General features: G+C 36.3%; 1 protein-coding gene across 1 annotated transcript in view; it reads right to left on the reverse strand.

Annotated features, from left to right (window-relative positions):
• Nucleotides 1-21979, reverse strand: part of SEC63 (SEC63 homolog, protein translocation regulator) — a 58507-nt gene that overhangs the window by 20685 nt on the left and 15843 nt on the right. The window contains exons 2-10 of the mRNA XM_040551827.1: nt 20034-20133; nt 19094-19208; nt 15377-15489; nt 13343-13404; nt 10499-10557; nt 9705-9755; nt 6812-6920; nt 4211-4305; nt 1093-1225 (exon numbers count right to left, since the gene is read on the reverse strand). Coding sequence (XP_040407761.1) covers nt 1093-1225; nt 4211-4305; nt 6812-6920; nt 9705-9755; nt 10499-10557; nt 13343-13404; nt 15377-15489; nt 19094-19208; nt 20034-20133 — 837 coding nt within the window. The remainder of the gene's footprint in view (nt 1-1092; nt 1226-4210; nt 4306-6811; nt 6921-9704; nt 9756-10498; nt 10558-13342; nt 13405-15376; nt 15490-19093; nt 19209-20033; nt 20134-21979) is intronic.

The raw sequence follows: 21979 nt of genomic DNA on the forward strand, positions 1-21979 counted from the left end.
GCAATTATACTGCATCCTATTAGGAAAAAAAAGGGAATAATTTACGTGAACTGGTCATTTAATGGTATAGCCTTCATTTCTATTCATTCCTGTATTATTGAAACTACCACTTCTTTCTCACTGAAGCATCTGTCTATAGGATTCCCTAACAAAACAGGAAAGAGAAAGTGCTAAGAGGGAATAAAAGTTTTGTACACAAGACAAACAGCTTTCACTTCAAAGTACTTATTAAATCAATCTAATACAGGATGTCCAAACAATTTATCACTCTTACTAACACAGTGTTATTCTTTAGGTAATCACAGGTTTTTAACAGAGGGATTTAAGTGAAGTATGAACGTGGGAGAAAAAAATACAATTTGTAAAGTATTATCTAGTTATAAACATCTATGTAAGTACAAACAATAACTCAATAACAAGGAAAGGAAGGATTTTTAGCAGAGATTTAAAATCATCTGATTTTCCAGTTGCTTTCAAAAAAAGTAAACCAAAGCCTTTTCTTTTTTAAGGAAATTTTAAAATATGGAACACTAAGTTCACTGGTCAGCCTAAGAAGCCATGAGTTTCATGGATGAAACTTAAGAACCGCATTTCGAAACATTTCTGCCTGAACATTTACAATTATGAAGAATTGCAAAATATGTAGCTGAAGCTCGTATGTAACGGATATTTTGAAGTTCTAATTTAATCTCCCTTGCTTCACACAGAGTTAGGGTGGAAGTCAAAAAACATGAATGGAAAAGTTAGAGAGCAATATTATGCTCATCTTAGATTTCTTTGCTCTGAGAAGGAAATAGACTAAGAAGTTACATGTGTGAAGTGTATTACAAAGAAAAAACACTCTGAAGTTACATTTGCAGGCAAAAAGCATCAACAACTACAATACTAGTATTACAGGGCTATCAAGAGAACAATAAAATGCTAAGTAAGTGTTTTTAAAGAGTCATTCAAATTGAAAAGCTAAGTGTTCTGTGTAGAGATTATTGAACAGAGATCCAATGCAACTCTTTAATGGATAAAAATTATGAGTACTGTAGCATGCAATTTGTTGCTCTGTTTCAACAATGTCTGATTAGGAAGAAAAGTCATTACCTTCTTCAAGACTCTCAGGGACTTTCATCCTTGCAAGATGAGTCAACAACAGAACTCTGGCTTTCAGGCTGTAAGGGCAGGTAAGTGGAGGCTCATTCTTCTTTAAATTTATGCCACCAATTTCTCTGATTAGCTAAAATAAAATAATTAAACACAAATGGCTATTTTGGCTCCGAAGAGAAACAAATGTGAGGACAACAGTTTTTAAAAGAGAAAAAGGTTAAATTCATTTATGCAAGTCTTTAAGTAACTTTTCCCTGGAACGTTCTGTAGAGATGAACATGGTCATTTTATTTTTAATACAGCTCCACCAAGTCAAGAGGTATCTTTCACTGTGTTTTTTCACCTGTGGAAGGAGGGGAAGGGAAGATTTGCACACAAGAAACTTGCATTGAATGAGCTTTGATTAAGTTTATATTGATAGCTAAATATCTGAAGAATCTGTCATTATTGCCAAGGTTTACCAGATTCAGCCATATTGCTAAGGTATTTATACTATACACAATATGCACTAGCAACAGCATCACCTTGACTTTTCACCTAAGATCAAGCCAGCTTCCTCAGATACAGACTCAAATATCACAAGAACGTGGTTTTTAAGCCTAAATTCTCTGGTAGGCTGACGATCAAGTATTTTAAGTTTTTATAAACAGCACCAACTTGGAAAAGGCATGGCATTCTTCATTCTGGGTGACCTAACTTGATCTTGACCAGACCAAGATGCACAGTTCAAACAGGTCTCTCACCTGAGTTTGTTGAAGACCCTAGAAAGAGAGGCTGAAAACCTGATTAACTGAACTTCATCGTTTATAAGAATCAAGACACAACCCAGAAGCTTCACTTTTTAGGTCAACAAGTCACCTAAGGAGGGACTGAAGTTCCAAAAATCTGTCCACAAACAGAAGGTAGGATATCAACAAGCAGGATACACTAACTTTGGACCAGTCTTTCCCTACACTTGAAAAAAAGATCTTTTAATAAAAAGCTCCTAATAAACAAGTCATGGTGTAACACCAAACCAAGAAGAATAAAGCTCTGATAAGAAATCTTTTATAAAAATTATCAGTATTGGGTTTATGATAGAAAGGTGAAATAAAAATGTGAACAATGATCATGGCACAAAAAGCAAGATGCATTAACAAAAAACACTAGCAATACCTTCCTGTATTTATGCTTCAGGGACTTGTATTGTCATATACTAAAAAACAAACAGATGAAACTGATGACTGGAGCTTTAGAAATGGAAGATCCAATAGTATAAAACACAAGGTCACACTTTGTAATGGGTTTGTGTGTCAAGGGTTTGGTAGCAGGGGGGCTGTAGGGGTGGCCTCTGTGAACAGAGCCCAGGAGCTGCCACGTTACATCAGAGCCAGCTCCAGCTGGCTTCAAAAGGGACCTGCTGCTGGCCAGAGCCGAGCCAGGGAGCAATGGTGGTTGGGACTCTAGGGGAGCAAACTGAAGAAACAGAAGAAATTGCTGCGCAACAGCAGCTGGGAAAGAGGAGTGAGAACCAGCCCTGCAGACCCTCTTTTCATCTCAACCCTTGAGCCCTTTCCATCGTATTTTCTCCCCCTCTTCCTTTGAGAAGGGGGAGTACGAGAGCAGCTAAGGGGGAGTTCAGCTGCCCAGCAGGGTAAAGCCACCACACACTTGCATAACAACAAGAATTGAGGCTTCAAGATTACATTAAGTCACCCATATGAAACAGTTGTGGGCAACAGTACACTTACAGTTACTTCCTGCAGAAATAAAGGGAATGCTACTAATACAATGCTGAGACTTAACAATGGAATATTATGGACAGTTCTGGCCAAAGTAAAAAATAATGTCAAATTTAAAAATATAAAAACAGTGAACAGTAACTCATTTAGCATGTAGCAGGACGAGGGAAGTGAAGAGCCTTTTAGGAAAGAGAAAAGATAGCAGCTTTCTTAGTTTAGCAAAATGAAGGCAAAAAGAAAACACATGGGTTAATGCTTCTGTCTATACATGCATTAAGGGTATACAGAGCAAGAAAAAAAAAATCAAGAATAATGATGACAAAAACCACAGATATAAATTGGTCACAAACAAGATTCCTAACCACTAGAACAGCAAGTTCTGGAACAGGAGGCTTGACTGCCTTTTAAATGAAAAATGGCTAAACGTAAAGGGCTTGCACAATGCCAATGCTTACAACAGCACAGAAGACCTGATGATCAAGGTGCTCTTTCCCAGTCACATGCTCCGAGCACAATGCCTGCAGAAAGAAAGCCACCTAATCATAGTTCTAGGTCTTTCCCAAAGCCTACAAGAAGATGAAGAATTTGTAAGAGATTAAGACAATTAAGGAAGGAGATACCTTAGTCTATCTTAATGTTTAGGACATGAAAACATGCTTATGACTTGAAAATCCAATTGCATGCAGGCGAAGTTTAAATCGGTGGGACTACTCCCCCTCATTTTGTTAACTCAATATTTTTAGTGTAGAGCATGTTGTACATGGTGCTTTAAACCAAAACATTAGTTTCTGATAAATAAGTCTTCCTAAAACTCTGCTAGCAATAATTATTTGTTGCAGTATATATTACTGTATCTCTGTTGGAAAGACAGAATGAAAATAGGCAACCAGAGGAGACCTGAAATTCATGAAGGAGTCTTTATAATAGTTAAAGATATTATTAACTCAAGCAAGACAATCTTATTTCAATATTAACATATTTAACCAGATCTTTGCTACTGATACAACTGCTTATATCTAAGAAGCTTTATCAAACAGCAATTGCCTAACACTGACGCACAAAATTTACAAGGGCCAATACTTTAGTTCCCTATTTAGTTCAACCCTCTCCCAAAAAAGCAATCCAAGTTTTTATACTAAACAGATTCTATTTCAAGTAAGTATTATAACCAGTTAATGCTGTTTATCTATCTATCTATATATATTTAATTCTAAATCTACCTTTTAATTCTAATTCTAGGTTTTAATTCCTGTTTCTGAAAAGACATAGTTGCAATCTCAACAAAATTAATGCACTGAGAAATTAAATTCTGTCAGCTGGTCAACCAGGAACACCATCACCCTCCTCCCTTGAAGGGGTCAGTTATTTATGAAACACCTCTCAATATAACTAACCTGTGGTATCTGAATGTTGTCTGCCGGTCTGCTTGTAGCATCTTTATTGTACTGAGGATCAAATTCAGATGCCCCTGCCAAAACCATGATAAGCCCTGCAAAGATAATGGGAGACATACAAACAGTCATCAATATCCTATGCCACCGAATGATTTCTTCAGAAATCTCAGCCACAAAACTTACCTCCACTCTTCCCCCAGTAACCATGTGTGTTCATATTCTCTATGGGATGAGTTACTATTGCTACAGTGCAAAGCTACTGTGAACATGATGCTTCGCACAAGATAATTGAAATAGCTCAAGATTCCATTTTGGATGGCATTAAACACTCTAAATGTCTTCACAAAACCATAGCTTGGTTTCTTTGGGACTGGCAGACGTCACCACACAGCAGTTTGACTACTACTGCATGCTCACAAAACCATTCACCTCAGAATTCATATGCCTGAGGCTGCCCCTCAATGTGTGCATTGTAGGAGAGATGGGAGAGAAAATTTCAACTCAATTTTCTGTTCAGTTGACATTAAAAATTCACCATTTTTTTTTCTTTTAATGATTAGAAGAGCAGTTCAATAAGTACCCCTGCAAACAAATCCCATGAAGATAGACAGCTCTTTTGCTAGCAGAAAATGTGATTAGGAAAATCCATACTACCTTGAAATCTCTTTTGTCATCTAAGATTAAAAATCTAACACCTGGGATGTTTTAGCCAGCTTTCTGCTCATGAATGTGTCAGACCTCTCTGCTACAGGAAACAAGAAAACTCACCCCATCATTTCTTCCAGTTAAAGTAACTTTTTCAGCTATAGTTACTCAAGCTTCATTCTTGTATTTTGAGCAAGTTCTTTTCTGAGCAAGTCAAAGTTACTCTGCCTGCCTGCAGTGCTCAGCGAATTCCACCTACCAACAATTAAGTTCCCTGAGCACCAATTTCCATTTCTGTTCTCAATTATCTGTTTACTTCCTGAGCATGACATAACAACGAGTTTCAGACTTTCCTATTATTTAAGCTTCATAATTACAGATCCTAAGGCAAAAAGTCTTAAGAACTCATTTGTCTTGAAATCTAGATATTTTTACATGCACACACACGTTTGCGCATATATATATGTCATATATATATGTATTAAAAAAATAAGCCACATCATGCAGATCTGTCTCACCATTTCCCTAGTTTGATTACATTATCCCAGGCTTAAGCCCCAAGTTTTGGGTCTGGTACCTCACCAGTGTGAAATTCACAACCAAGCAAAGGCCTCACCTGATCACTGTGTGATTTGTCTAAGCTATCTCAGTTGTGCCTCATGTTTCATGCAGACTGTACAACAGGCCTCAGTGGGGAAAAAAAAAAACAAAAACTGACCTGCCTCTGAACCTAGGACTTCCTGAAAATGGTAAATCCTTAAATAAGGCCACTTAAACTTCGGGGTAACTTTTTACTGATCTGTAGGAGAGAGAATGAAAGCCTCAAACGTGAGGTTATTTCATGTTGAGCCCAATTATTGACAGCAAGCTTGGAGAAAGAAGAGAACAGGTCTGCAATGATCTCTCTAAACTTCTAAGAAATCTCACCTAGTCTCCCTTTCATCCTTTCACACTCAGCTGTCTGGAGGAGGAGAAAGGTAAAAGCATGAGAGTATGAGAACAAACTAACCTGAACTAATCCCACACACGTAAACCTGTTTTTGCTGTGACTAGAATGCTAGTGTATTTCTGTACTCGTATCTCATAGACTTCTTTAACTATGAAGCCTTTCTGTTCAAGAGGAAAGGATGCATCAAGAATGGATGCTTCCAGTAACCTTTCAGCAAATCTATAACTGAACAACAGTGCAATTTAAAGGAGTAAGAGGTGATTTTTTACGACACCTTTTTCATTTTTATTGTTTGTTTATTCTGCTTTTCAGTCACTCTGAGCATGAGATGCAGTAAAATCCAATCTAGAACTAATATCATGCTAATTCTTCAGGCCCATGCCAACCTCCTAACTGAAGGATTTAATTCCTGAACTTGAGGATACTGTAGACCAAGATAAGGCCCAATGTAATGCATCTACATATTTCTCTAGAAGAAGTTTGGTTTTGTTTGCTTAAGTGTGAGCAGACAAGAAAAATAAGTATATCAACAACTATAAACAAGTAACAAAACAACAAGAAATTGATAGGGAGCAAAACTATTAAGCAGAAATTTAGGTATATCACCACAAAGAACAGAGAACTAGAAATTCTTTGGTAATATAAAAGCCTTATGACAACCCTTACAAAATTCAAGACACTTATTTTGTTACAGGAACAGAAGAAAACATGCAGATAAAGGTTGCATTTCTAATGGCCACAAAGAAACTTCAAGGCTTTAGGCAGGTCAGCATCTGTTTTCCCTATATACAATTTTTTTTTTTAAAATGTATAGATGACAGATAAAGATCTATGCAACTCCCTCCCCCAATAAGTTTTCTTATAGAGTACTCTTCACCTGCAACAAAATGAAGTTTTTTAAAACCATTCTTACAGCATCAGAAACAATACTTTAACATAACAAAAGCTTATAAAGCAAAAACATTTTAACATCAACAAATCAGCATGTCCAGATACTTTTCACTTACGTTTCATGTCCATGTTCCGTGTTTTATAGACAAAATATGTATATATTTGAGTTGTCCGAATGAGAATCTGGTCTCCACTATATCGTATCGATCGGTACCACCAGGAACCCTGAAATGTTTAGTAAGAACAACATGACATCAGCACAATGGTATCAGTATCAAAACACCGATGCAAGATCACCTCGTATTTGTTCATTGTAACTAGGTAAACCGTACGTCATAAAAAACTACTTACCCCAACTGACTTATGTCGAAATCAAATGAATTTCAGAAAGAACAAAAATATCTTTGCCAACAGTAATCTTAAACACACATCAATATATTCGTCTGAGAGAACGTGATGCTAAAAATTGAGATGCTTTTTTGCCATAAGAATCTACCCTCTCCCAGCACAAGCTTGCACGCATGCACGCACTGTTTTGTTTATTTATGGTGTTGTTTTAGTGAATCCACTAAACAGTGAATCCACTGGAGTCACCCCTTACATAGAAAGCGGTAACTCCTTACCATGTAACACAGCATCCAAATGAAACTCAGTTTAGACTGACCAAGTCCAAGCCAAGACCAAAACAAAAGATTTCTTTAACTACATGTTTTTTTTGTTCCCCTCCCCCCCACCACCAAATTTACCTTAAGTCTCCTAATTAGAAAATGGTTTTTTAGAAAATTTAGAATCATAGAATAGTTGGGGTTGGCAGGGACCTTTAAAGATCATTTACTTCCAATTCCCTTGCCACAGGCAGGCGTATCTTCCACTAGAGGAATCTAAAGGTGACCAAGTGTCCTTGCTGGAAATTTTCAGAATTAAGCCTTATTCCTTCATGCTGACTGAAGAATTTTTCCAAACCTTCAGAAACACTCCAACAATTCCCTTATTAGCATTACAACAGAGACTTCAAATTATGGAACTCACTGTACAGTGATTGTACTCTATAATTTTATAACCTATCACGCCACCTTTCTTAAACTGCAGTCTGCTTGCTAAAATCGCCCTTGTAAACCAAGCTCACTAGCTTAGGAAAAACATTCAAGATAAATCACCATCTCTTACAAAGTTTATCATGAGTGAAACGCAGCAAGCAATGAAGTAACAAATGATGGATGCTATTATTAATTTAATAGGCAATTGTGTAAATTCTGCTAGCACAGCAAGAACTCTGCAATTTACTTAATTATTTGGAAAATGTTCTAGGACTGGCTCCCCACAAGAAGAATTAGTTTGTTTTAAATTAGGTTTGATTCTTTGTTTTAAATTAAGTTTGATTCTTCCATAAATAGATGAACCCTGGCACAGAAGAATAGCCCCCCCCCCCTTTTTTTTTTTTTTTAAGTTCTTCTGTGGAAAAATGTATATTATATTTCCATAGCTCTCAGACTTTTTGTCAAACTAAGTATAGGTACTGGAAAAGAAAAAGTGCAACTACAGCCAGTCCAAATCTAAATGAAAGAGGCTGCCCTACCTACTTTTGCAGACACATATTAGTTTCTCTTGCCTCATGTACATATACAGAACATTATTTAGGTTAATGGAAGTCTACAAAGAACTGTGCATCAGTATTTTCCCTTTTCTACATCTGGATTCAAAGGATGGAACTAGACTTACTTAATTTTAGATGTCTATCTCAGATACTGGATGACTACACTGTTGTTAACTTAGGCTTCTTTATTGTTTAACAGAAAAGAAACAGACCCATCAAAGGTATGAATTATCTCATATGCCTAGCTTAGAATTAAATGATACAATAACTTGCTCCATAAAAATAACTATTCCTCTTCACTGACTATAAAAGAAATTTACAATGACAAGTTTCAATGCATAAGTCTACATTTGATATAGGGGCAAAAAGAGGCAGATTCTGCACCCCCCCCACTTAGGACATTTCTTCATAACAACAGAAAGGATGTTTACTTTCACTTGAGCTATGATGAACCTGGTATAAAAATCACTAAAAGTACACATGTACAAAAAAATCAACATGCACCAACTGAAACACAAAGAGAAAGAAGGAAGCGTAGGTAGACATCTTACTCTGAATTTTACACTTGTTACTCAACTCGTTGTTGAAATCAATGCACCAGGAATTTGTTATGCTAGACCTTCAGTTAGGCAGAAAGGCTCCCTATGAGAAGTGATAATGCCTGGCTGGTTCTCAGTACACAGAGACATAAGCAGTTGTCAAGATCCCAGGAGACTTTCTCAAATGAAAGTCGTTTTCCCAAGAGCATGAAGGTTTATGAGAATTAATTTTCTGAGTCTGTCTTCAAGCCATACCCCGACTATACACAATCACTGGATAAGGGACATTGTTCAAAAGCAGTACTGGAGGGCAAACTGGAGCCCTGAAATATCACTCGTCTTGCAATTGATTCCTCACACAAAGAAATCTCAAGAGCAGACATTTCATTGTGTATAGAAGATCAGTAAAAATTAAAATTATGAAAACAAAGACAGTCAAGAGAAACAAAACAAAACAACTTATTCCACAAGCAGCAATCGTTCTAGTACCCACAGCTAAAGACATCTGTCTTGGCTCAACAGTAACACTACCGAATAACTACAGTAACACTACTGAACAACTACTGAATATACTCTCAAGTTCACCACACGGTATTAATTTTCATGTGACACATGACAGAAGGTGTAAGACAAATTACCTGATTGAATCTCCAACTCTTGTGCTATCTAGTATTTTCCTAACAGCCCTCTCTCTAACACAGCACTGTGTTTTTTGGAAAGTGTAATGCAACTACACTTTTTCCATAAAAAAGGAGAACATCCACGTTAAAAAAATAAAAGCTCTCCCTCTCCATGAAAGGAAAGAATGAGCAATTCATTTAGAGTCTGAGAAAGCTTTGTTTACAGCGGGTAGAATACTAATTAGATAATACTTACCACAACAACTGGAAGAATAACCATAAATGCTAATCCGTATACAAGCAAAACCTGGAAAAAATTATGAAACGTACTGTATTAGGTACTTCAGTTACTTAATACTGCTCTCATTTAATATTTTTTCTAAAATATGATCAAGCAGTATTATCACAAATCTACTACAAATTAATACGAGCTTATTGCACAGTACTTGTCATTATTTCTGAAGAACTTACAAGCAATACAATCAGTTGAATACAGTTTAAATAAAGTGTATTTGTTCAGTGTAAGTAATCTTTTGAATCATCCATGCATTGTCTTGGGTGGGTCTCTATAATTATTGAAGAATTGGCAGCTAATTGTGATTCAGTGGACGGAGGAGATTACTGCACAAGAAGCAAGCAGGTAAGCTAAGTACCTTACAGCAACAAATGTAATGCAAACAGCATTTATTTAGGCACTGTGTGATTACAGCATCTCTAGTAAACCACATGGGACTACATACATCCAGCGAACAGAAACAGTTCTATATGCTTTCTTGCTACAGCAAACACATGCTTCACAGCAGCACAGTACCACTTCATTATCACTACAATGAAATACTTCCAAGCACATAAATATAGCCTTCGAGAGTAGAAAGATATTCTATTACTTTTGACTCCTGGAACTTGCTTCAGAGGTGCATTTGGACCAGAGTGTCAGTATTATTAACCATGTGCTTTGACTTAAACATGAAGTATTAAGCATAGGCACATGTTTTAAGGTGAAGACTTAAATGTTCATCTTAAAATCTCAACCTAAGTGAGATGACTCACCAAAATCGAATTTTTCTGATCCACAATCCAAGCTGGCAAAGCTATACCAAAGCTTGTAGCTGTAGGATGAGAGAAAAGAAATATGCTGTAAAATATTAAGCAGTTTTTTTTTTTTAAAGTCACATTAAGTCTAACAAAAAAAACCCACACCTCATGTATAGCACTCCAATCAGTAAAATTCTAACAAATTTAGCTAATCAAAAAACAAACTAGAAACACACTCAAGTATGCAATGAAATGACAAGACTTAAATGCAACATCTGAAATACCTAAGATTTCAGCTTAACAGACTGCAGTGAAATAGACACGCAAGATTTATTAATATAATCAAAAAGGAGAGAAGACTTCGCAGGTGGAAAGATTTATGAGGTTTGCCTTACAGAGCTTCACATTCCTGTGTGATTGGTAAGAAAGTGAATGCAACACTTGTAAATTCAAAAGGAGTTCGGCTGGAGAAAATACAAGCCATGATTCCCTAACGTCTACAGTGCACAGAACTGAATACAGAATTAATATTAAATAGATTGCCTTCAGACATGCAACACTAGAGGTTCTGAGAAAAAAACTTTAAAGATTTACAGGCCTGCTCCAAGGTCCACCATCTACTATATAAAAAAAATCTTTTCCTCTGTACTGGTAAGGACCAATGAGGAGCATTACCTTAAACTAGGACGGACTAGGATTCCCTATGTACTTAGAAATTACTGTTTCCAACAGGTTCTGACAGTTAGCAATTCAGACAACCAGTTGCTATGCACAAGTCTAACATAACCTCTATGTAGTTCTTACGTTAGAAACTACTATTTGTCAAAATTCAAGTTAGACACCTGACCTCAAGCTTAATAGTCCAACAGAACATCAAAGTGAATTTACTGCATTATGTTACAGGAAATGCTCTGGTTGAAGAAGAGAGTCTGGAGACATTTTTCTACCTGTAATCATTACATTTTTAATAGATTCTTCTAAAAATCCGTAATGTGTCTTTTATTGGTGATATCAACTCCAGTTTCTCATAATGCTTTTGATCTTTAGGACTGTAGTTCCAAGCTATTCCAAGGGCAGAAGTAGCTCAATACAAAGCTCTCTTCTCATTGAAGAATCTCTTTGCCCATGCTCATCAGGATGAAAGACTAGCAAATACCAAGAGAAAATAGTTTACCAAAACTGCCTGACATTCCTAAAAGCATGTATTTTTATTCTCCAGATCCATTCATGTGCTTTTAAATACTCTCTTTTGCACATTTAGTATTTTACTTAGTAAAGAAGCAAGATGAGGAAATCTTGTTTGCCTGCCTCTAACCTCCATGCTGATTCAGTTGGATAAGGAATGAATATTGCTTGCTGATGTTTCCCTGTGCTGGGCACAGAGGGTGGGATGTACCTCATCTAATTTTAAGCATGTAAGATGTGCTTCATCCCATCCCAGAATGTACCTGTAAGAGGGTCTGTCACCATTCTTGGGCTATGCAGAACTAAAAACTACAGCACATGACCTGGATACAGATCTTTACATTACAGGTGTCTAAATGAAAAGATTAATTTCACTAAATGAGAATTCTCTTCACACTGCAGGAACAAGGTTACAGAGCAGAGAACAGGAGAAGGAGAATTTCACTCAGGCTTCTTCCAACCATTCAGATCAAGCAACAAAGCAAGATCTAAAAAAGCAGAGAACTCTCATTCCACCACAGACCGTAAAGGTTTCAGAAGAGCAGAAGGCTTGCAAGTCAACAATATGAACTGCTGCCCTACAAAACCACTTCACTTTGCCCTTCAGGAATCCAGAGGCCCTCACGTTTGTGAAAGCTCTCTGAGCAAACCATGCAAGAATCTTCTCATTTTCAAACTCTCATCTGCTTTTGGCCAAATCTTGTTTTGAAGTCACAGCTGCAGATCAATTCAAGTTAAAGTCTATTTTCGACTTCCAAGCTACCCTTAACTCATTCCATGAAGATACGTAGCATACCTTAGTCCCTCAAACTACATAGCACCAACAGCCAGAGATCTATGGAGGTCACAGGTCCGTCTTATCAGGCTGCAGGTTTCCTTTTTGTTTGTAACAAGTATTAGAGGCAGCTAGGGAGATGTAATAATTTCCCTCACAACTAGTACACAAACAACTGTTACAAAGATGTTATACAAGTGACTGATGGGATTGCAAACAGGAAGGAAAAAATGTAACTTTCAATCTTAAATTGTTTTAGTTTGTATCACTTAAGCTAAAATTTTAAGGATACCATCATCATGTATATCACCAGACATCATTCCCATATAGCTACCCACCCAGGAACAATCGACCAGCATAGGGATAATCACCAGGACTCCTCACGATGACAGTGGCATAGAGCTTCCTCCAAACAGTACAGCTTCCAGCAAATGGAAGGCAGATGTATATACAGTATTTACTTAAACACACACTTTGAAGCAATGGATGTGAGGACGTGTATCATTATGCCTAGCAGTTTATTTTTACATATATTACCTGATTATAAATACCAAAAAATATTTTAAACTGACAAGTTTCTGAAGACTAATTGACTATTTTCCATTTAAAACTCCTTTTAACACTGGTAATCCTCTCTAGGTACTTACTGAAGCTGGGTCATTAGTAACATAGCTTTTTTTTCCCTTTGATAAAAAATAAGAAATTTAAAAGCAAACTCCTCCCTGACTTTCCATTTCTCTCATCCACACACCACAGCCAGTTTTACATGCAAAGAATTATTAGGTATCTTCAAATCAAAGAAAAAATATTTTACATAAAATAAGATCTGAGAGCTTCTCAAATGACCAGACATCTTAATCCTCAGAAAATACAGGACTTCCGTCATTCATAATTATTACCTTGTGGTCCATCTGGATTACCAAATTCTTCCCAATTTTTCCGTGATTCTTCATCAGTTAGGCTAATTTCAAGAAGAAATATTAAGTTAATACAGAAATAAAGGAATTTTGTCAAAATAATTAACATACAGAAACTTTAAAATATGGCATTTATACTATCGTTCAGAGACTAAAAAATTCTATTATTTATATAAAATCTGATAAGAACAATTCTGCTGTATTCCTTCATGATACACAGGAAAATCCTTTTTATCAATCTGACAGCAAAAGAACTTAGAAACAAAAGGATGCACTCTTACAAGAAATCAGACAATGACATCTCCCTTTTGTGAGACTGACTGCTCAATCCATCAACAAAAATCACCTTTCAACACCAGGTTACAGTACAGCAAACTTTGAAAGACAACGAAGGTTGAAGATGCTATCTTTTGGGTGGAAGAAGGTAAATACACAAGATGAATTGATAAGTCAGAATTTCTCTCTAGAAGCTTATATTCTGTTATTCTAGACTTAACATTTGATAGTACAGTTGTGGGGATTTTTTTTTGTTTGATTTTCTTCATTTGGAACTACTTAGTTCCATATCTAAGAAGAGAGAAAAATGAGATACTACCTCCTAAATCTTACAGTTTCTGTACCTGTTCCATGATGACATTTTGTTGGCAACAGGCAATCTCAAGAAGAATCCCTACTACTACAAGGAAGTAGGAACCTTCTGCTTTAGGATACATGACATCACACAACACCACACATTCAACACCACACATACAGAAGACTTTGCCACAGAAGAAATCTGGAGAATCAGTCAGAAGTCTCCTAATCATTTCTAAGTCTCACACTTGTTAACAAACAGACTTACTGAATATGTAGCTTTATATTCTTTCCAGACAGCACAGCTAAGGAACTCCACTGTCATTCTCTCAGATTTGCCTCTGTCATAGCTGTTGCACAAGTATATTAAGTATGAGACTGCACTCACCTAACATTTGATTGCTAGTTTGCAAAACAGTGGTGAGATTTTTCATGAGTTTATAAAGCAATACTCTACAGAAGCATCTCAATAATGCAGTTATTTGTAAGCAGAAAGAATTTCAAAACTGCTCAAAGTGAGCACGGTGTTGGCTTTCCTTCTCATCTCATTATCAAACTCAAATCATCTCAGTATCGAACTTCTCATCTCATACAATACACTCAATCAGTAAGGTCAACCACATAGGCAACTGACTTTAAAGCAGAATTCTACAATTTGCTAGATCCTTGGATGATTATTTAGAGTAGAGAAGAATATAAAGTTGTACAAGATTCAGTGTACAAATAGTATTATAAAAATCCACATTTTTATTTTGGAGAAAATCAGAAAAGGGGGATTTCTTTTATGCCGAAATCTAATATTACACATCTTCACTCAGATCCAAAAAAACAAGCTACAAACACAGGTATGAGTGAAAAAAAATACAGTGGAGGAAAAGCTGAATCCTTGAATGTTCTTTTAAGAACTACATAGATAACATGAAACAGTCACTGAGTCAAAAATCAAGTCTGCAAGCCAACAGAAAACTAAATCAGAACCAGAAAAACACCTCTGCTGCCAGATGGGAACAGGATTAGAATATTGTTTGTTACTCTGGCTTTACCACCAGGTGAAATGAACAGTACCTTTATTCTCTACGTGATGGCCATTCTGAAGCATAACAGGGTTTGTTGCTTAAACACTGCAACACATCTTGTTCTTTTTCAAGACTTAGTATGTGTCACACTGGAAGCACTTTTCCCAGCTGACATGAAAGTTAAATACAAAGAACTAACACCTTACGGTATTCTGACAGTTGCTAACAATTAAATTATCCCTCCTAACTTGTACACACAACAGGCATGCACTGAACTGAGTCACACATTGATTTATTTTGTTGTTTTTTTTTTTTTTCATTACATATCGAAACACTTTCCCTGGCTGCTTGGATCAGTCCAGTTATTACCTTACAGGTTTAACCTCCCAAGATACCAATTTTATTCAAAGGCAAAAAAGAAACTTACGCTGCATAAGCCTTAGCAATCCTCATGAACATAACTTCATCTCCTCCTTTATCTGGATGGTATTTTAATGATAGTGCGCGGTACTGTTTCTTAATTTCTGATATACTTGCTCCCTTAAAAGAGAAAGTTTTGTGTTATTAATACCTTAAATCAAACCCATTCTTCTATGATCTGTATACTAAAGCACATTATGCAATATTTTTGAGCCGTTCACGTTTAAAGATTTATGTTCTAATATGAATTATGTTCTTCATATGATGATGAAACTATATATGCATCTCATGGAAACATGATTATAGCATTTTTCTAGCAGCCAAAAGTAACCATTTACTTTTAAACCGAGTTAGAAGCTACCGCCTAACAAAAAGACATTCAGATAATTGGCTATTATTTTCTTCTGGATTTCTTGTTTGTCCATTCATAGAAAAAAAAAGTAAGGTTTCCTCACCAGTTTGAGGAATCTCATCTTTTCCTGAACACATTGAAGAACACAAAGAATTCTCATTTGCAATAGTCCACTGTTTAGGCAAACAGTTCATAGATAAAACATGAAGGTTCACTTGCAGCTTTTAGGCAGAAACAAATCTGCCATTCACTAGGAACAGTGGATTGCCTTGCCACTTCAGAATGCCTTTGCCCAGAATCATTCTATTCATAAATAATTTCAAACTTCTTGAATAAACAGAATACATTACTTGAGGAAAAGATCAACCCTTATTCTACTACAGCACGTCGTTAAATGCCACCAGCCCAAACCCATGTGCACCAACTTTCAGGCTGGACTGTGAACTTCATTAAAACTTTTCTGGATTTCCTTGACTAACGTAAGTGCAAATAAAGTTTTTTCTACTAAGTTATCTGCTAAGTTTCACAGACCCATTACCCATAGGGCTTTTCAACAGTTGGTGGTCTAACAGGCTTACATTAAGTATATAAAAAACACATAAGAAGTTACTTCAAAATAACAATACAGTTTTAATACATTTAAGCCAGAAATCAACCTACCCTAAGGCTTCATTTACTATGTTACTTTGCATAAAGAAAGATAAAGTATCTATCATTTTCCAACACTATATTTTAACAGCATGCCTGCCTTATTTAACACCTGGGATGAATTTAATCAACAATAAATTAGAGCTGGTAATAACAACCACCTCAAGACTAGACAAAGAATGACAGATGAGTAACAGAAGCTGGAAAGTGCAAAAAAAATCAGTCCATTGGAAAGGAAGAGGTGGGTTTCCATGGCTCACTTGAATCCTGCACATAAAAAATAAGAAGAAATCCCAGTGTTTTTTCCTCCTCTACCAGAGGTTAGCATGTGAAGCCAGATAAACTGATTATAAACTTTCCATGTATCATTAATTGCTTACTCCTTGTTTTCAAGTGCTAGGCTATAGAGACTAGGCCTGACGTACATAAATGCGTAACAGCCTAGGATAGTTCATGTCAGCCAGCACCCTGCCTGGAACACAGAGCTTTCCTACATTAACTGCCTACATTAAAGTTTAAGGGCCTGTCTTCTTTGAAGAATTTAAAACTATAATTAATACTGTGCTTCACTTTTCTGCCTGTTCAATAAACCCAGTAAAACCATTCCAGTGCCCCATGTATCTGTGAGTTGTAAATGATGTGCTCCAAAAAGAGCTATTGTGTTGATATTATATATAAGATAAGGTCCTTGTACATTAACTGGACTTCATTCACGTTGTGGTTCACTTTTAGAGGAAAAGCCTCATTGTATGCTAACATAAGATTAAAAAATAACCTTGGCCTTGCTGTGAACGTAAAGAAAATGAATTACTGTGCATAAAAACTTTCAAATGCTTGCATCTGCAACCCTTCCATTATTTTTCTGAAAAAAAATGAAAGTTTTTTTTTTCTTTTTCCTGCCTTTTTCTTTAATGGCAACAACATTTCCATTACTTAACAACACTTCAACAGGTGTATCATTCATGAAGGGGGCTGGCCGTAACTCTAAAGGTTACACTTCAATGGTACTGGAAGGCAGCTGTTAGCTTTCACCTAAGTCCAGTACAGAAGTTTTTTAGGGGAATACAACAGACATCTCTGATAGCGCAAGCATCAAACACTATTATTCTAAAGAATCTTAGATTCTACTACCCCTACTTCAACTATTTATCTTCACACACATCTCTTCATCCACCATGGAACATCTCCAGTTTTAATTCAACTTGTCCTTACGCTCTTTCTATGCACCAGTTCTCTGAGCGTTCCCATATTGGATTCTTCACTACAACCTGGGTAATTTTCATGTGTCTTGAGTGTACTCACAAACCTTCATTAATAAACATCAAGTTAGAATTCAGTACCTACACTTTTTTCCCTCTGGGTTGTAGAAATTTTCTAAAGACAACAAAAGAAAATACACTAATGACCTACTCCCTAGCCTGATTTGTTTAACCAAAGTTAACCCAGATATATGAACATTTAAACTGTACAGTTCCAACAAATACTATTCAATAGCAAAAAATTTATCTTGTTCCCGTGTGTCAGTAGAAAAGGTAAGTCAGCAATCAGTCAATTCACAGAGGAACTGAGCAGAGGCTGAATTTAAATAACTTGCCTCCGCACTTGACAGACAAGTCTTGTTCTACCTGTCTAGCAAGAAATAGGCTGAGGTCTACACATCTGCTACAATGGCTTTCTTAGCACAGAAAGCAGTACCAGCGATGCCTATCCTTATGCTGACAAGCCATGTCATTACTTGCAAGAGCTGTATTTGTAAATGTTCATATTCATATTAAGCTCTCCCACACTAACAATACACATCAAGTTTAATCAAAACGGGGGTACATTCAAAGTTCTTCCTTATTCTTGTGCTGAGCTGTATTCGGAGTGCGTTTCCTTAGACTGGAGAGTGTAACGTGTCAGGCTTCAGAACTGAAAAGATGACTCTATGGATACTCAAAAGAGTAGGAAATAATTACCATCAGTAGAAAATTTGCTTGAGGTATTGCCGTTAAGACAGAGTTTAATACATGCCCGGCAGGTCTATTCGTCTCCTCCAGACATATAACTTCTTATATTCATTTTTAATCAGACATTCAATATAAAGAAAGCACTGCACATCTGCTTTCTATAGCAACACTACATTTTTTCAGTTTAATAAACTAATTGACTTGTATTACTATGTAGAATTTATGGTTTTCGATGCTCCATTCACAGATGCAACTGAGACTCAAGGTAACCTTTACTACTTCAAAATGCACATCACTAATACCCTTCAGCAAACTCTTCCATTTACAAGAGAAATATCACTATATAACAGACTAAGTCAAATGAATCAGCATTTTGTTTATATGGCTTATGCAGCGGCATCGCTGAAAATGGCTATTGAGAGGATTTTCTACAGGGCATACACAGCAGAATTTTTCTTACTGTAAAAAGGGAGAAAAGTAACACCAAAGTAAGCCTCAAAATTATTGAAAAAATCCACCTCATCGCATTAAGGAAGTCATTTGAATGTTGAATTTGTTAGATGCAAAAGTTATACATTAGTACAGATATACAGAGTATCTAATGATGGACTTTACAACGAACAGCAGCAATTTTCAGATGCCAAAAAAAAGAACAAAACCATTAGATGCATTCATTGGAGTTAACTTCTGTTTAAAAAAAAGTCTAAAATTTGACATCTAGACACAAAACATACAATTACAGTAGTACACACTACTGAAAGATGCTATTACTTACAGGATCCAAATGTAGAACCTCATAAGGATTATATTCTTGATACTCTCGGTCTGTTTTGGAAACTTTGTATGCAAGAAACAAAAATAATGCCCATCCAGCAAGGAGGATTATTTTCCTGTTTGGAAGAAAAAATTTTTAACATGTACAAATGCATTAGGTCTAGTGTAACTCTACAAATATCAGTCTACAAGACAATATTCAAACAGCAAGAAATATTAAAGTGCTTTAAAGCAGGTATCAAGTATCAGTTATAACTCCACCTTTGGCACAGATAAAGACAGCTGACCTGACTTCCAACTTTTTTTTTTTTTTAAACAAACAAACAAACAGGCAAGCCCCTATCAAAGCCACTTCACATTCTTTAACTGTCTGTCCTCAACAGGCATACAGTAACATTTCATATTTCCAAAGAATGACCTTAATCTTATCCTAGACAAAGGCAAATGTTTTCTTGTTTTTTAAAGGCAAAAAATGCATTACAAGGTAAAATATTGAGAGCAGGAGTAAGAAACAAGAAACTGAAGGATACAGAGTCTTCAGCTTTGAACATACGAATTATTACTATTGTATATTTGAATATATGTAGTTACACATCAAATATCTAAATCAAAAGATATCCCTAGCACCACTAATTTCTGTGAGGGAAGAGCATTTTTTGAACAAATAAATGCATTGTTTACATATTTATTAGTGCTGAGGTTCACTGGTTTCATTTAACATGTATTTTATAAAGGATAAAGCATTCATTTTGATTTCAAGCCCTACTAGATAAAAATGATTAGGTACTATGCAAATATAGTAAATTGCAAATGTCTCTTCTATGACACAAAAACAACTACAATGCAAATAATTCCAGCTGCTTTGATTAAGAAAAATAGCTTTATAAAAGTAGGATGTAGGAATTGTTTTAATGGAAGTCATGCAAGTGAAATATACTTACTTTACAGTGGGAATTATGTTTTGCTGTGGTTTTAACAGTCGCAAGCGATACCACAAGCATCTTCCATATACATTTCTTATATTCTTTAACCGAATTTGCTCTGTAAAAAATAATGAGAGAGATTCTGATTAATCAATCTCACAAAAAGCAAAATAGCAAACAGAATATCCTGAGTTGGAAGGAACCCACAAGGATCACTGACTCTAACTCCCGGCTCCACACAGGACAGCGTAAGAGTTAAACCACATATCTACATGTGTTGTCCAAAAGCTTCTTTGTAACACCAACAGGCCTGGAGCCATAAGCACTTGCCACACACTCACTTCATCCTGGAGAATGTATTGCAAGGCGAGTTTGAGGACTAACAAAAAGACCAGGAGTACTGAAAGAAAGAATGCTTTTCATCCATCTAAGTGAGTCTGCACATTCCATAACTGTAACAAGTTAGTCCAAATTATTCTTTACTACCTAAAAGGAATCTATTATAACTTTCCTATTGCCATGAAGCAACCAACGCTTGTGAACCCACTCTTTGCTCGCGTGAAGCCATCTGCAGATTCTTCTTCTGCCATTTTACAGTCAACTCCAGCAAGTCTCCCATTTCACTACATCAACTACTGTGTACAAAAAAATAGTGCAAAACTTTTTATGCAGCTAAAGAGTAAGGCTAGATCAACAGCTATTTCCTCAATTCAAATTACGATGCATTTTCCTTCTCTTTGCAATGCTTGCCTTTTATAAGTTGCCTTCATTTAGGTTTTTCCTACTAAGCGGGGAAAGGAGGGAAAAGTTAATACTTATGTGTAAACCATGTAGCTCAGTAAGACTGGATCCATTATAAACAAACCAGCCAACAAGATTTCCTTACATTTCCTTTTAGGAGAAGATAGAGCTGGAAACAATTTTGTTATTATATTGACGTATACATTGTCATCACCATGACAAGGCATGGAAGCAATTCCCACTGACAGAAGTTTAGTTGTATTTCAGTGTTCAGCAAGACCAGGCTAACCTGGTTAAAGTAGTCTTTCAAACCAAGAAAAAATTGGTGGAAAGCAAACAGCTTGTAGAGAATTTCTGTAAGCGCTGAAATTATATGCTATAAAAGTGACTTTGATCTCGTTTTCCTTTACGCAACTTGCCTATCTAGAGACTATGCAGTCTGACCCGTAATGCTCCTCAAGTGCGGTGGACACCGTACCTGACCGGCATGAGAATAAGACCACTTCTCAGACTAAAGGAAAAAGAACTAAGAAAAAAATCTTCCTCCTGACTCAACACTTTTAGATATTGCTGGTGAACATAAAGCCATTAAATTTGCTATTTTAAAATGAGTCAGTGAATTATCTAAACGCAGGAATTATACCCACAACTGTGATCCAAAGCACACATCGACCACATCCTAAGTCAGCCTTAAACCTGAACTTTGTACTTTTAACAAAGTGATGGCCTCATCTTAACTAGAAGTGTGCTTATGATACATAGAAACGTTTTCTTTTGGCAAATTTCTAAAAGGTTACAGTGGAAGACAATGACCACCTCTATTTACTCATTCTTAGTTTGTGTGTGCACAGTAATCTATCACAGTAACAGCGACAGCACAGTAATCTACAAGCATCTGTAAGCACACAATTCAAATGAAATATCTAGAAACTTTAACGTGCAGCCACCAAACTATCTGAGACCAGAGAAACATGATCGCAAATACCAACACGGTGCATCAGATCAACCACAAATTCAAACTAAATCTGGATCAGATGTGAGCACTGGATAACGTTTTAAACTCTGGCTGATTTGGCAGAAAGAGTGCGAACACAGACAATACCTGATCAGCCACAAACTAGTAAAGCAGACAAAAAAAAGTCAAAGCAGCGCACGGTAATGCTGAACCACACAAATGTTATCAACTTCTTCTGAACTCCTTAATTCTATACAGCGTATCTTCC

Source organism: Cygnus olor, chromosome 3, assembly GCF_009769625.2.
Source record: "Cygnus olor isolate bCygOlo1 chromosome 3, bCygOlo1.pri.v2, whole genome shotgun sequence".
Classification (NCBI taxonomy): domain Eukaryota; kingdom Metazoa; phylum Chordata; class Aves; order Anseriformes; family Anatidae; genus Cygnus; species Cygnus olor.